The sequence below is a fragment of the Haemaphysalis longicornis genome, unplaced genomic scaffold (assembly GCF_048455015.1).
Source record: "Haemaphysalis longicornis isolate Haplotype H1 unplaced genomic scaffold, Haemaphysalis longicornis Haplotype H1 scaffold_3, whole genome shotgun sequence".
Classification (NCBI taxonomy): Eukaryota; Metazoa; Arthropoda; class Arachnida; order Ixodida; family Ixodidae; genus Haemaphysalis; species Haemaphysalis longicornis.
In genome coordinates, this window is record NW_027526335.1 from 93,168,261 (window position 1) to 93,183,820 (window position 15,560).

Here is a 15,560-nt window from a genome sequence, read left to right on the forward strand (position 1 = left end):
TGCTCAGCTGCGGCCGCCAAGTTCACGCCATCTTCGCCGCCCTCGTGCGCGCCGAAGTAGCGGCGCAGCACGTCCACCGTGTGTAGTGCCTCCGACGCTCTCGGCACGTTGTTCTCCCGTTCGTCGACAGATTCATCGTCGCTGGTCTCATCCGGTTCGAAGTTGTGGCGCAGCACGTCCATCGCGTGTAGTGCCTCCGTTGCTCTCGGCACGTTGTTCTCCCGTTCGTCGACAGATTCATCGTCGCTGGTCTCGTCCGGTTCGTTGACAGCGCGCACGGTATCGTCATCCGTGAGCTGCTCCGTTGCCACCACTTCCGAGTCCGCACTCACATAGTCTCAAAACGACTCGGTGTCAGGCACAACGCCGGCGTCACGAAGGGCCATCCATGTTGCTGAAACCTCTTCTGATGTGGTGAAACCGTCAGGCACAGCGGGCTCGTCTAACGGCTCGTTGCTGGCATTTGGTGCGGCGGCAAATGAGGCGTGCCGAAAGCAATTTGTGATCGTGGTCGCCGTCACACTCATCCACGCCGCTTGCAGCATCTCGATTGCAGCGTACAGGTCAACATCGATGTCCCGCTTCAGCCTCATGTTGAGCAGGAGACGGTCGATCACGCGCTTGCGGTATCCTGCCTTCAGCGACATAATCATGCCCTGATCAAGCGGTTGTATTCTTGCTGTGCAGTTGGCAGGCAGGAACAGCAGCTCGATGTTTTGGAGCACGGCAGCTGTGTGGTGGGCGGTGCAATTATCCAAAACAAGGCACACCTTGCGGTTCTCCTTCGTCAGCTTCTCGTCCCATTCGCAAAGCCATTTTGCAAAAATCTCGCTGGTCATCCAGGCTTTGCGGTTGGCAGTGTACTTCACTGGGAGCTGCCTCTTCCCCTTAAAACAGCGGGGGGATGCACTTTTGCCAATTACGAAAACTGGCAGCTTCTCTGAACCGTCCATGTTAGCACAAAGTAGCACCGTGACCCGCAGCTTACTTTGTTTACCGCCATGGCACGGCTCACCTTTAAGGGCTAACGTCTTGTGCGGCAACATCTTAAAAAAGAGAGCGGTTTCGTCCGCATTAAAAATGTCCTTCTCGCTGTACGTTTCTAGCAGCCGCCCAACGTTTTCTTCCGCCCACGTTGTCGCCTCTGCTTCGTCGACCGACTGCGATTCGCCACAGACTGCTAACCCTACAATGTTGTGGCGCTCCTTGAAACGTTGGAGCCATCCCGAACTTGCGACGAAGCTGTCATAGCCCATGATGCAGGCGAAGTCTCTGGCTTTTCTTTGTAGCAGGAGCTGCTCACTGGCATATTCACGGCCCGCGTGTCCAGAAACCATTTAAAAACGGCTCTTTCGACCGCTTCAAAAGCAGGAGCCCTCATCCTCTTAGCGCTTCCTTTCATGCCACGTGCAACAGCGCCGACGATGGTCTCTTGGTTGCTCAAAATGGTAGACAGCGTACTCGTCGACACGTCAAAGTCTCTTGCCACCTTACCCTTCTTCGTGCCCGATGCGACGGCTTTTATCATAGCCGTCTTCTGTTCAAGCGTGATAGTCTTTCGCTTTTGCTTCCCGCCTGTCGCACTCATGTTGTAGGAATCACGCGAGCAGTTCGTTTAAAGATAACGCTGAAGACTCCGAAAAAACACACACACAGTACAAAACGCAGCGACGTCGGCGATACGAACAGGGGGGAGGCGACGCAACCACTGACGCAACTAACGCAACCATGCGCGCCATGTGCATTGTCTGCATGCCGTGCGTAGCGAGAGGAGGGTGGAAAACGTGTGGGAAAGGCTTCGCGGGCGCCGCGATCGCATGGTGCGCCGTCCAGCTTCGCGCGCGTCAGGCGCGCGTGGCTGGAGGATGCGTGGCGGGAGTTTTGAACTGCTAAATACAGTTGTCGCGTTGTGCACTGTCTCAAATCCGCGTTGCGCACTGTTGTAAAATTAGCTCAAAATTTTGTTTCTCAACGAAATTTGTTCGTTATATCCCATAACGGGCAAATTTTACCTCGTTATAACGAGGTTTTAAATACATTGGTTTCTATGGGGACTTTCAAGGGGAATTACGATTTGCTCGTTATAGCCAGTCTCGTTATAATGAGGTTTAACTGTAATGAAGTGTTCATCCCGTGAAGTGTTTCCTGCAAAAGAAAACGTGGCACGCATACACGGCTGGTGCACTGTTTCTGTTTCTATCAGAGGTTATTATCTACGCGGGCATCAGCGTGAACCGCATGGAGCGTTTTCTCCCCGTGAAAACGTGCCCCACCAGCCACAGGCGTGCTGACGCAGCCGTGGAGACCACACGTGCGATGTGGGTAGCTCCAGCGACCGCTTCTAACCGCTCGCTGAAACGCTACGAGAGGGGCATGCGAGAAAAAAAAGCGGACAACGTGGGCGAAATTTTCACCGTAAAACGTCACGCGCCGCTTGCGAAAGTGCCCATCAGATATCCTCCGCGGCGGTAAGCCTAATCATCTGGCCAGCCGGCATCCCCGAGTGCTTTGAAGCTCCCGCAATAGGGTGCGCGCCTCCCCATTAGCGAAACTGGGCAGGCTCCTCCCACAGCTGCGTGCAGCGAGTCACTTCCTGGCTGCGGCAGAAGCCGCTGTGGACGCGCAATCGTGGATGCGGGTGGGAAAAAAAACGTGCGCGCAAGGCTCATACAGATTTACAAATGCTTGCTGGAACAATGAAACCCAACAAGCATGAGCGAACGTGAACGAAAGGCAAGGCGGCGGCCCCGCCAGAGGCGATTAGGCTTACCACGGTGGAGGATATTTGATGGTGCTTTTGTAAGCGGCGCTATGACGTTTTACTGTGAAAATTTCCCCCACGTTATCTGCTTTTTTTCTCGGGTGCCCCTCTCGTTTGCCCTTCAAGTTGCGTTTCAGTGAGCGGTTAGAAGCGGTCGCCGGAGCTACCCACATCGCACGGGTGGTCTCTGCGGCTGCGTCAGCGTGCCTGTGGCTTGCGGGGCGTGTTTTGCGTTTTTGCGGGGAGAAAACTCTCCATGCAGTTCACGCTGATGCCCGCGTAGATGATTAAGGTGAGACAGAAACAGAAACAGTGCGCTAGCCGTGTATGCACGCCACGCAGTTTGTAGGCAAGGGGCTCGCTCAGACTCCGTGGCTCGCTGCATCCGCGGCATTGGGCGGCCCTTGTTGCCGTTCGCGTTTTATTGAGACCCCATTTCGGCGCTTGCGTCTCCAAAAATATACCTCTAAAACTTAAATTTCGTGCCTAGTTCTCCATGAAACTTCGTTGCATTGAAATTTGCACCAATGGGACTTAGTTACACAGAGGGTGAAAATACATGGTGTGCATACACTTTGAAGCTACGAAAAATTCCGTGGTTCGTTCTATCGAGGGTTTCGTTACATTGAAGTTCGTTGCATCGAGGTTTAACTGTATTAAAAGCTACGAGCGCGGAGACTTTTACAAAGTTTGTGGCAAATGGCAAGCCTACTCCAAAACCTCTTTGACTCCGCGTCTGCTTTTTATTTAGATGCGTTTTATTTTGTACAAAACCAGTTCTTGGTCAAAACCTTTCTTGTTCGCCATGTAATTTGCAAATGGCGAACTGGGCAATAGGAGTTCGTTTTTGTAAAAAAGCACAATTTGCACAGCCATAGGCTCGTTTCGATTCTACGCAATTTGGTTTAGAACTACCCATCATTCGCATAGGAAGCGTAAGCGCCGCCTCTGTGTTTGCATTGACACTAGCGCCAGTTTTCCCTCTACAGTCGATTCCCGGTATGACGGGACGCGCGAAAAATTTCGTTGAAGCGAACATCCGTTGAGGTGAAATCTGCCCCAACACACCACGGAAAGGCCCGAAAAATAGCCCCGTATGTTTCCGCATCATTGGCAGTAAAAAAACAATGTTTAGAAAAAGGAGTGACGCGCAATAAAGCCATGTTTTTTTGGATAACAAACATACCAATGGTTATCTGTGTTCACTGCACGCAAAGAACTCCTTACGGAGGGGGGTAAAGAAATGCAGGCGCAAAACGTACTGCTGCACAACAAGGCGTGCCCACCGAGCTGATTACTTGCAGATAGCTGCTAGTCCTTCGGAAGCCCCCCTCTCGCTTGTGGCAGCAGCAGTGCCGTTATCTTATCCTCTGACAGGGCAGGGCAGCTACTGACCTTGGCAGGCAAGACGCGCGCACTTGCATTAAACATGACCGCCCGCTCGCGACTAAGATAGGCTGACTTGGCTTCAAGACCAAACACGCAAACATGATTTTTGCTCTTGGCTATGAAGAATGGTAGAAGGAAAACGGCAAGGACAGCTGCTCACGAGTCACAACACATACATGATGGCGCCGCGCCAGCAGCGGAGCACGTTCGTGCGATTTCAATTGGATACAGATTGGCTGCAGCTTCGGCTTGGTGAACCGGGCCTGTGCCTCATGTAAAGACAGCCAGCCACATCGTTATCACCATCAAACAATGGCGTCCGCCTACGAGTTTTTTTTTTGTTTTGTTTTGGGTGGTGGTGTGGGCGCACCGAGCATGTTTTCTGTGAAACTAAGCGACCTGAATCTTTAAAAAGTTATAGATAGCTGGCGCTATGCTTATTTTATTGTAAAATAATTGTTCAAACCCAGCCCAATTCATCGAAAATTTCGTTGAAGCGAAAGCAAGCCAGACAAACAGTTCGTTGTGGCGAGGACTTTGTTGCATTGACTTCTATGGCTAGCTGACGGGGAATTAGCAATATTTCGTTGAAGCGGAAATTTCGTTGAAGTGGACTTCGTTGTAGCGGGATTAGACTGTAGTTAATATTGTATGAAACTGTATGGTCACAGCAGCGTGTACAAACCCCTTCCCAAATGGCTTTTCTGGGTGTTCCAAGCCCGCTACAAAAGGCAATTTGCTTGCTTCTAGAACTGCTCCCAAACCAATGTACCCTGTTCCACCCCTGTACATGCTACAATTTGTTATTTCAGCACTCCTGCAGCATCTCTGCACAGTGTTCATGCGGAAGAAACAAATCGTCTAAGACATTTTTGTGAAGCTTAGCACCGGCACATGAAGATGGCCTAGCACAAGCGGTCGAGTGCGTTGAAAGCACGCTAAGCTGAGCAAATAAAGCAACAATGTCACTGGAGCAGTTACTAACCTTAGCTATAAAAACCACTAATGGCCAGCAGAATTAGTGAGGCTCTTTTCAGACCGTTTGTGGCGAGGCAGGTTTACCCAAAACCATTCGTAAAACAATTTGGATTGCTGCCTGACATTTCCCCAAGGCTTCCTTCCGCATTTCTAATGATCCTAGTGTGGTTGAGTAAAGCAGCTGGTGTGAAATCTGGTGGGCAGCTGTGAAATCAAAAATTAGACCAGTTGGACTCTACATGCAGCGGCAGGTTGCCCACAATTTGATGGGAGCCACCCCATGCTTGAGGAATTTCCGACCTTTTTTTGTTGAACAGAACGGAAACGATGTATGCGTGGGAATAATAAATGCCCCACTTCGCCGAACCTGAGTTCTTTATTGCGTAAACTGACGAGGGCAGACTCGACTCCCTGGGTGCGTCACAATGCTCTTTTTCGCCATCACAGGTATGAAGCTTTGTAGTCTGTGTATATTTTTATTCTGACATCTGGTCGCTCACCCGCACGTGGCACAGTGGGCCATTTCTCCTTTCTTAATCCGGAAAACATTGTCTGCTGTAGCCAAAGTGTGCAGTATCCGACTGGGGGGAAGGGGAGGGGGGGGGGGTATATGAGTGCAAAAGTGGGTAGTTTTACCGGCACTTGGAAAAGGCCTGGCGCATGTGGTCAAGTGTGCAAAGTCGCATGATAAGCTCAGAAAATAAAGCAAGAATATAGCTAGGAGCAATTAATTATAACCAGCTCTAAAAATCGCTTGTGGCCATCAGAAGTAGCTAGGCTTTTTTAAATCCCTTCGTGATGAGGCTGGTTTACCTGAAACCGTTCGTCAAGCAAATCTGATCACTGCCAGACGTTCCCCCAGGGCAGCTTCCACATTTTTTCATTTTAGTCTGGTCATTGAAACATCTGTTACAAAATCACCTGATGGACAGCTTGAGGCATTTCTTACCTTTTTCGCCGAACGGAACGGGAAAAAGAACAAACTTTACTGAACCAGAGTTCTTTATTACATAAAAAAACTGACAACTCTCGGTGCACCACTTCGCGTATTCAATAATACTGTTCAATCTCACCGGAGTCTCTTTTATCGGCAGTGGCCTTGTTCTTGACGGCAGAGCGGACTGTCTGCTTAGATAGGCCTGTACTTCTGCCCATGTCGGCCTGTTTTACGCCACGTTCGACAACGTTAATTATGCTTAGTTTATCCGACAGTGAAATCTGCTACCCTGCAGCTCATGTCACTAGTCGCAAAAAAAAAAAAAAAGACCACTGGCCTGGCTGCGCCGGCAACCCGGCTGCAAACAATGTTGCCAGACACAAGTTTTCTTGCCAAACTAAACAGAAAAGTATATCAGGTGCCAGCCCCGCAGAAGTCCGCTGTAAACATTCAGTCAAAATAATTTTCACCTAAAATTAGTCTGTTGTAGCTCGTAGGCTGCTCTGTCTGGGTCCGTAATGAGTGGAGTGGACTCCATTTAAAACGCATGGGGACCAGACAAACCAACAGAAATGGTCTGTTGTAACTGGAAGTCCGTTGTTTTCGTATCCGCTGTAACGAGTGTAGACTGTATATATATATTCTTGTTCGGTCACCCCACTGACATTTTTGCATAGTGTCTGGCTGCAGGTACCAAAAGACGGACTTGGTGCAATATGCGTGAAAATCTTTGTGGCAGATACCACAAACATCCGAGAGAAAAGAGGCCCCACAAATTAGTGCAAGGTGGTTTGGCCTTATTCCTTTGTGTTGCGTGTTGCTCAAGCCTAATGTTTGTGTTCTATTATGAACTGATTGAAGGTGCTTTCACGTGCATGGACTTGCCAGACAGGGTTAACGTGTGCCTTTCATTTACAAGTCACAAGAGAAGAGGTTTATGCGACAGAATTAGTGGCGTTTGTGTGCCAAGGGCAGTTTTTGGGAAGTGTCCTTGTGAATTGCGTATTTCAACAGATGGATTATTTTTGCGAGGTGGCACTTGTTGGAGTCAACAAGGGCTGCTGTCAATGCCTGCAGCACTTGCGTATGTGGCCGACTCTTACGCTTGTTTCTTGATGCCCACCAGCCACAAAGTTTGTCTGGAGCTTGCACTCTGCAGACATGGTGGCTGCCTTTCTTCGTACTCTTGCTTAATGAGGCAAATCAACACTCCTAATCCTCTCTTCACCGGGTTTTGACTTCAGAACCGGAGGGGCTCTTGTAGTTGCCATTGTGGCAAGCTGTAGATATTTTTCTTGTGCAATCCTTGTTACTCGAAGGCATAGAGCGAGATATTTTTCTTGTGCAATCCTTGTTACTCGAAGGCATAGAACGGCCCCCTTCAGGGAGTGGATGGTTGTTACTTTGCAACGCAGGTGGAGATCAGGGCCAAGAAAGAGGAAGGCATCCGGTGGACAAAGCTGGAGTTTGACAGCACTGCACCTGCTGCGCCGTGCCCTATGATGTTCTCAGGCGAGTTTGCTCCTCCTTGTCAACACGACAGTGTCCATACGGACAACCAGTGCTCTCCTGGGCTTGTCCGTTGAAATGACTGTTTGTGGGAAGTCTTGCCAGGCACGAGCAGAAAGGCTGCGTGGTTGCTTGCTCCTGCCACCTTTGACACTTTCACTGCTGGGTTTTTAAAGGCTGGTCCTCACTCCCTTCAGTTTCTTTTTCGTTTGTCTTTTTTCTTCTTGGTTCGGTGCAAATTTTATGCTAGTTTCTGCAGGATGTGTGAACACTTTATTCGGTAATACCTTATCCAGTAAAAACGTTGCAACGAATACGAATTACTTAAATGATTACAAAATAATGGGCCAATTAGATAGTCTGGCTGTTCAGAATACCTTTCAGAGATTCTTCAAAAGAATGCACCACACAAAGCAGCAGCTGGCAGCTAACATGTAGGTAATGAGATACTCCCTTTGCTGCTTTGGCTGCATCGGCAAGGCCAACACAGCCATGCTGCTGAGATAAGATGAAGTGATGTGAATGAAGAAACATGTGCTCCATTGCAGGTTCGCACAGGTCCTTGAAAACATTGAAAACCCTTGAATTCAGAAGTGTCAATTTCAAGGTCTGGAAAGTCCTGGAATTTTTAAATTGTCCTTGAATATCCTTGATTTTTATGGAGAGAATCAATGGCCCTGTCTTTTCACACGAATTTAAAGCATTTGTCGTGGATTTTAGGTGTTAACAAATCTAAAGAAACATTGGTAGCAATCAAGCTTCAGTGTATTGCTTGAAATTTCAAAAAGTTTTGTGAATTTTCATTATTACGAGGCAACATTGGGAGCACGCTTTTCTCAATCCAATCCATGCCGCAATACAATCCAGTGAAAGCCAGCTTCTGTTCTCTATCTTGCATCTTCCAAGTCTGTGGAAGTTTGCTCATTGCATGTTTGCTGTGCCTCATATGCTCCATCTGTGTTTGCTTTTACGTGCAAATGGTGGGCGTGTACATAGTTCATCCTGCCTTAGAGCAACACTTGCTGATTCAGTTTCAACTGATACTCTTGCTGACAAAGCAGGACATGCAGGCAACATTAACGAAGTTTTGAAATCAAACAGCCTTAGCAAAACATGAAAAAAAAAACCCCCCTCTAAATACCAACCATGAAATAAAAAATAAATCTGGGGGAACGTTCACGCACCTGTTAGTGGCTATCTAAATGTGCAATATTGTGCTTAGGTACTGTGCAATAAAAAACTGTTGCATTGTGTTGAAAAAGCTATAGATAACCGCAGATAAAACATTAGATGGGGACCTTGAAAATGTGTTTTCTGGTCCTTGTAAGTCCTTGAAAACCTTGGAATTTTTGCTTTTGAAGCCTGTGCGAACCCTGCATTGGTTCTGTAACACTTTCGTGACTGCGGACAAATCTGTTGTTTTTTGGAGTGTTCCAGGAAATATTTTTTTCTTGCCACAGAAAATCATTTATGCAGAAGTGCAAGATACAAAATGATAAAGAATAGGGCTTTCTAACATATAATTTCTACCAAGATTTATTACAAATGTTAAAAAGTTTTCGTAACAAAACAGAAGTAACAAGAAAAATGATGAGACATCAATGCCACTTTGCACAGTGTACACAAAAAAAAACTAAAAAAATGTAAAATTTGCACATAAGGGCCTTATGAAGTAATCCTGCAAAAATGAGCTCTGTAAGTACAAAAGTTATTTACATACATACAATTATGTAAACACTAGTGCCTGTTGGTTGTTTTCTTGTTAGTCCTGGAAATATTTTTTTCTTGCACAGAAAATGATGGATGCTAAAGTGTAAGTTATGAACTGATGGAGGAAAAATGGGGCATTCCAAGAGTAATAATTTCAAACAGATGTGTTACGAATTTTATCAAAAAATTGTGAAAACAAAGGAAAAAACCTCGATGCTACTTTGCACACGGTAAAAACAATTTGAAATATACAATTTGAACATAAAACACTTATAGAATAATACTGCAAATATGAGCAGCGCTAGTACAAAAGTTTTTGTACAACAAAATATAAACAACTAACAGCTGCGTGCTTCTCCGGAGCACTATGCCAAGGTCAACTCTGGGCCGTCCTTGTGGAGGAAAGTCGGCTCTGCATTCGGCACCAAATGGTCTCGCCCCATCGACGTCAACACCGTTCAGATAAGAGCTGTGGCCTTTACAACAGGGCCAGATCTGTTTACAACAGCGCGCCTCCGCGGTAGAGCGACCGGAGAAAAAAAGCGAAACTCGCCGTCGCACTTTGGTGATGGTCTGGGGCGAATTGATGCACTTTCACTGTCCGAACTAAAGTCTGATGAATCAAAGTCGTCTTCGGTGTCTCTGCCGCTACCATCTGTACAGATTCAAGCTCAGATAAATCGTAATCCGTCGAAATCCGCCTTGCTCTCGAAGCATCGGTGAGCGGCGACGATTCCATTACTGAAACCCCGGGAGCTCGTCTCCCCGCAGGCAAACGACACTTAAAAATCCCCCCCCCCCGCGACGGAAAAACTAAACTTTAAAGCGAAACTGATAAAATACTTCCTCCTTTACCGTTTGGATGGTGTTAACTGTCCAGAAGCGTTCGGAGAGTGCCAAAATTTGTATTCATCGATAGCATACTATCGATGGAAATAGACGCGGTCACGACTGTGTTACGATGCACTCGACTGACCTATATGTTATTGTGCCTTACAGATGGTGCATTGTAGCCACTAATTTTTTTCAGAATTGTCTTGGGAGGGGCAGAGGGTTGTGTGTGTGTGTATTTGTGGTTGTCTGAGTTATCTATGGTCTGGCAGCGAAACGGTAAAGAAAATTGACTGGGTGCATGTCGAGACTGTAACATGGTTGTTTTAAATTCAGTTAATTTAGGTGCTCATCAAAACATCATTGTTGCTGTAACGTGTAACTACTGATGTTTTCCATGGTCAGTTTTCTGTTAATGTGAAAGCTTTCCCTCTTTTCCTGTTTTCAGTGCTTGTTTCTTCCGAGAAGGGGTTCAAAACTAAATATCTGTGCCTTCAGTAAATTGGTCTTTATAGTGGTTTCTGTTGCAAAGGCAAAGCGTTTGTGTACCTGTTAAATAATTACAAGATATAGGATTTAACTGACTTCACTCGACTTCATGAGTGCATTCCAAGCCTTTTTATACAGTGAATTGAAATAAAAATTGTCATAACTCCCTTTCAAGCATGCATTAAAAATGTTCTATTGAAAAGATGACCTATACGTTGAGCAGGTCTGCCATATGAGCGTGCTCCTTGCCGAGTGGCCTCCAGAGGGTGCCTTCTACGTCTGCGCTTGGAAGAGAGGTGGCACCCGCCGCGGTGGCTCAGTGGCTAAGGCATTCTGCTGCTGAGCACAAGGACGTGGGTTCGATTCCTGGCCGCGGTGGCTGCTTTTTTGATAGAGGCGAGAAGCGAAAGCGCCCGTGTATTCGAGATTTCGGTGCATGTTAAAGATGCCAAGGTGGTCTAAATTAATCCAGAGCCCTCCGCTACAGCACACCTATTGCCCGCATTGGGTCAGTGCATTAAGCTCTACAATCATTCGGAACAGGGGTGGCAAGACAATCAAGTGGGGTTAGTCTGACAACACTGGCCTGTTAATCCCGTACACAGTTCCGAAACTGTCAGAGCACACTTCTCCAGGTGGAAGCTTGTGCGGTGATTATTTCAATAGCCGTGTTTTCAAGATGAGTCTACCGAGCTTGCGAAAGTCTAAAGTCTCTTCCCGTCCTTCTAGAGTCCTTCTTTCTATATGTTATGGCAGAATAGCGCTGTGTTGCTTCCGCAATTTTGTATTAGAAAGGTGGTCAGTACCTGCAAGCGTGTGTGAAAAGAGCTCAGATAAGGTGTTTTCTAGGTTTTAATCGATTTCAAGAAGACTGCATCAGAGGTTTTTGGTGTTCCATACTGCGTGCTAAAAACACGTGACTTACATCTTGTGTGTGGCTTTGGGAGTGAAAAGCAGAGGTGAAAATGAGAGCCTTGTGTAGTTTGCCACACCCGTCATGCTGTAGCAGGGATGAGGGCTGTAAGTTGTGCAAGTAGGAAAGCTGTCATAGTTCAAACAGCGCAGCCACTTTTACTGCTGATTGTACCTGATCTGTGGCTGCTAGAAGAGCTGATAAAGGGTCTGTTTTTTTGATGAGTCCCCAATGTACTAGCCGGATTAGGCTGGTACTCCCGCAGCTGTCATCTTTTGCTTCTCTACTTCTTCCAATTTGGACAATCTGCATGAAATACTGCAGCCTCTTCTCAGCTTCTATTCCTCTTCTATAAAAGCTGCGCACAAAAATAAGTGGGTGAAAAATGTGGTCGAAATTTTTTGTCAAAATTGTTGCCATGCTTTCTTCTTTTTTTTTTTTTTCAATTGCTTTGGCACGTTTAAGGGGGGACACTCCTCTTAAAACTATTTCTTTTAATTCTTAAGCAAACTCTGTGAAACCTGTCAGCCTTGCTGCTTTCCCCCCTACTGATTTCAAATATGGCATTATTTTTTAGTTGGTCAATTAGGTCCCAAGATAATTAGAGGTAATTAACTAATTTTGGAGGAACAATAGACAAAACTGTGTTGGTCAGAAAACTGTAATCTTTACATTTTCCAATCCTATGAACCCTGGTGAGTGCAATAAGACAATCAGTTTTTTTATTCATCACTTGGAACTAATTTTACAGCTCATTAAACTTCATTGTTTGAAATGCACGCTGAAAATGGTTCCTTGCCAGTGTTGCCACCAAGGTTTAAATAGCTGTAAAATTAGTTCCAAGTGACACAAAAAAACTGTCTTATTGCACTCACCAGTGTTCATAGTATTGGAAAATGTAAAGATTAGTTTTCTTACCAACGCAGTTTTGTCTATTGTTCCTCCAAAAATGGTTAATTACCTCTAATTATCTCAGGACCTAATTGATCAACAAAAAAATAATGCCATATTTGAAATCAGTGGAGGAAAAGCAGCAAGCCTGACAAGTTTCACTGCATTTACGTAAAAATTAAAGTTTTTTTAAGAGCAGTGTCCCCCCCCTTAAATTATTTCGATACCACTCCTGTTTTGATCGCTTCAATCAGCATGGTCCTTGTTGCTTCTAACTGTAGAGACACGCCCCTGTCTTGGAGTTTGCTTCCAGCTGTTGCCAGAGATTTGTAAATCTTTCTTCGTGGTTGTGTCGTGCAGTTCCGGAGGCCACGGTGGTGGACAAGCCGGCGCCCATCTTCAAGGCCAAGAACTGGGACAGCATTGTGAAGGAGACAGACGCGGACAAGCCAGAGGGGGACGCTGCCCTCAACGCCCTCTTCCAGAAGATCTACGCAGACGGCTCGGACGACGTGCGCCGGGCCATGAACAAGTCCTTTGTATGTGGAGCACCCCTTTCTCCTTCTCCTCCTTCTCTTGCCTCGTGTCTTCAAAAAGCCAATGCGGCTTGTGCGAAACAAACTTGGATGGGGAATGTGCATGTTTGCCCCCCTAAGCTTGACGCAGCAGTGCACAGCTGTGTCAAGCATAAAACCCTGCTGTGAAAGGGACACTAAAAAGTGCGAAAGGTTGGCCTATATTGGCGAGCTGTCAGTGTGGTCCCATGCTGTGCATCTGACTTAACTAAAATGTGCTGCATCATTATGAAAATTGCACTAACTGGACATGCAGAGGAAGGGAGACAAACAATGCGCAACTCACAACTACAGTGTAGACCATTTATGCACAGGTTTTTGTGACTACTGGATTGCCTCCCACAGAACTTATTCTATAAGCATTCCACTTAAGGGGGGACGCGGGTCTTAGAATGGTCCAAAATCGCGAAAATACGCATTTTGGGAAAAACACATTTTTGAAGTCTTTATACCTTCAAGCACCTACTCTAAAAGTTTCACCGCTGAATTTGATCGGGAATAATCTCAAAAACGACTTTGAAAATGCAGCGGGAGCCGCAAAACGCCGAAAACCGGGCTAAAAAAGCTTGAACTTCGCGCGCGCGCCACACTCGAAGCAGACTGCCGGCGGCGGCCATCTTGGGCTCGCTTTGTAGCTGATTTCTTTGTGCGTATTTTGCGCCATCTCAAAATGGCGTCGCATGGGGAGAACGAGCGTTACCGCCGATTTACTGAAGGTCGTTTCGGAGCCGCTGATTGGCAGGAGCACGCGCGCTCTAGTCGAGCCCCCCGTTCCGCGTCTCTGATTGGCCGGCGCCGTTGAGCCGCCATTTTTTTTTTTTTTTTTTTTTTTTGCAGGCGCGCGTTCGCTTCCGCAGTATTTTCAATTCAGGTGCGTTTTCTCTGCCGTTAGTGACTGCGATTCTGTCACAACGTCTTTATGTCTCGTGCCGCAATGCCTGGAGACCTTTACCTCAAGGAACTACGCGCTGCAAGCGTACGAAAACACGATGGAAGACGCCGTAGACGGCGGTGCCGAGATCGCCTGTCACGTACGAACCTGGTCCGAGAAGCGCCGCGTGGAAACGTCCAGATTTAGTTAGCTGTTGTGCTTTGGTTATATTTGTGGGAAAAAAAAAGTCCGCAGCACAACATGTTCGTGCTTTTCTGTAGTTTGCATCGACGTTGAAGGAAGTGCAAAGAAGGAACTACCGTACGTGAAGGTTCAGCAAAAAGTGCAGTTTTCCAGCGCTGTTTACAAAAGTTTTTCATTACTTGCATAGATCCTTCCTGGTTATTTTTGGGGTACGGTCGCATACTTTGTTTTTTTTTTTCTTTAGGAACAGAGTGACATGGCGATTTTTATATTGGGCCATGCTGTAGCAAGAGTTAGAAACTAGATTTTCCTTTCTTAGTTTGCAACGTCATGCTCTGCCTTACTGAGTGTTTCACTATCAGGCTTTTGACCTAGGATGATAAGACTGGTATCATTTAATTTGCAATAAATAGATCTAGCAGGTGATGCTGTTTGTATCACTCTGGTATCCATCGCCAAATCGAAGTCCACCTGCAGCTCTACAGTTTATTTTGTGAGGTCACGCTCTTCCTTGCGTGGTGTTTCCTTATCTTACTCTTTAGCCAGGATAACAAGACTGGTATAATTTAATTTGTATTGAATTGGTCTAGCAGCTGATGCTATTTGTATCACTGAAGCACTGGTCACCAAAGTGCATTTCACCTACAGCCTTGCTGTAGGTTTGAGATGCATAGCAGGACAATCTCTAGTTCTGGGTGGCTGCTGTGCTTTAGTCTCATTGGTAGCACAAAAATAACAGCAGCACATGGTATTTGTGCCTTTGTGTATTCTGTAAAGACACTGAAAGAAAAGGTGAATGAGGATATACAGTTTCTGAAGTGTAACAGTAGAAAATTTAGTTTTCTTTCGCAATTTGTACGGTATTCGTACAAATTTATGTCAATCTTTCCAGAGGTATTTTTGTGTTACAGTCACATAGTTGGTATGCTTTTCTTCGTGAACAATAGAGCTACAAAATGATGCTATTTATATTGTTGTAGCTATGCTGTAGCAAAAGTTACCGTGATCGAAAACTTCAAATGCATTTTTCTCAGTTTCTTTTTTTGCAAGACCAAGCTCTGCCTTACGGGGGTTTTTGTAATGTTGCTCTTAGGCTAGGATGACAAGACTGGTACCATTGTATTCGTACTGAATTGATCTAGGGGGTGATGCTATTTTTATTGCTCTGTCATTGTTTACCTATTTGCAAAAATTAATAAAAATGAGGCAATTTTATACGAATTGTTGATATCAAATGTTCACCTCTTTCATGCTTTGCAAAAGTCTTCGAAATGAATAAAAATAGCATAGCCCCCCAGAGTAGACCTTTGGCATTAAGTCCGTATAAATCATCATTGAGTTTGCTAAAGCGAAATTGCTCTAAACCCCCGTAAGAAATGCCTCAAAAAATAAATTTCAAAGTGTTGTATTTCTTGAACAAATGAAGCTATGTTAAAACTAATTACATATTTGAAATCAGTGTAAAAAACTGCTTAAGACTGCCAATTTTCATCTAGCTGGCA

At 46.0% G+C, this 15,560-nt stretch overlaps 1 protein-coding gene across 1 annotated transcript in view; it reads left to right on the forward strand.

Annotated features, from left to right (window-relative positions):
• Sgt1 (suppressor of G2 allele of skp1) overlaps nt 1-15,560 on the forward strand; it is a 34,924-nt gene that overhangs the window by 14,087 nt on the left and 5,277 nt on the right. The window contains exons 9-10 of the mRNA XM_077703838.1: nt 7,481-7,577; nt 12,769-12,947. Coding sequence (XP_077559964.1) covers nt 7,481-7,577; nt 12,769-12,947 — 276 coding nt within the window. The remainder of the gene's footprint in view (nt 1-7,480; nt 7,578-12,768; nt 12,948-15,560) is intronic.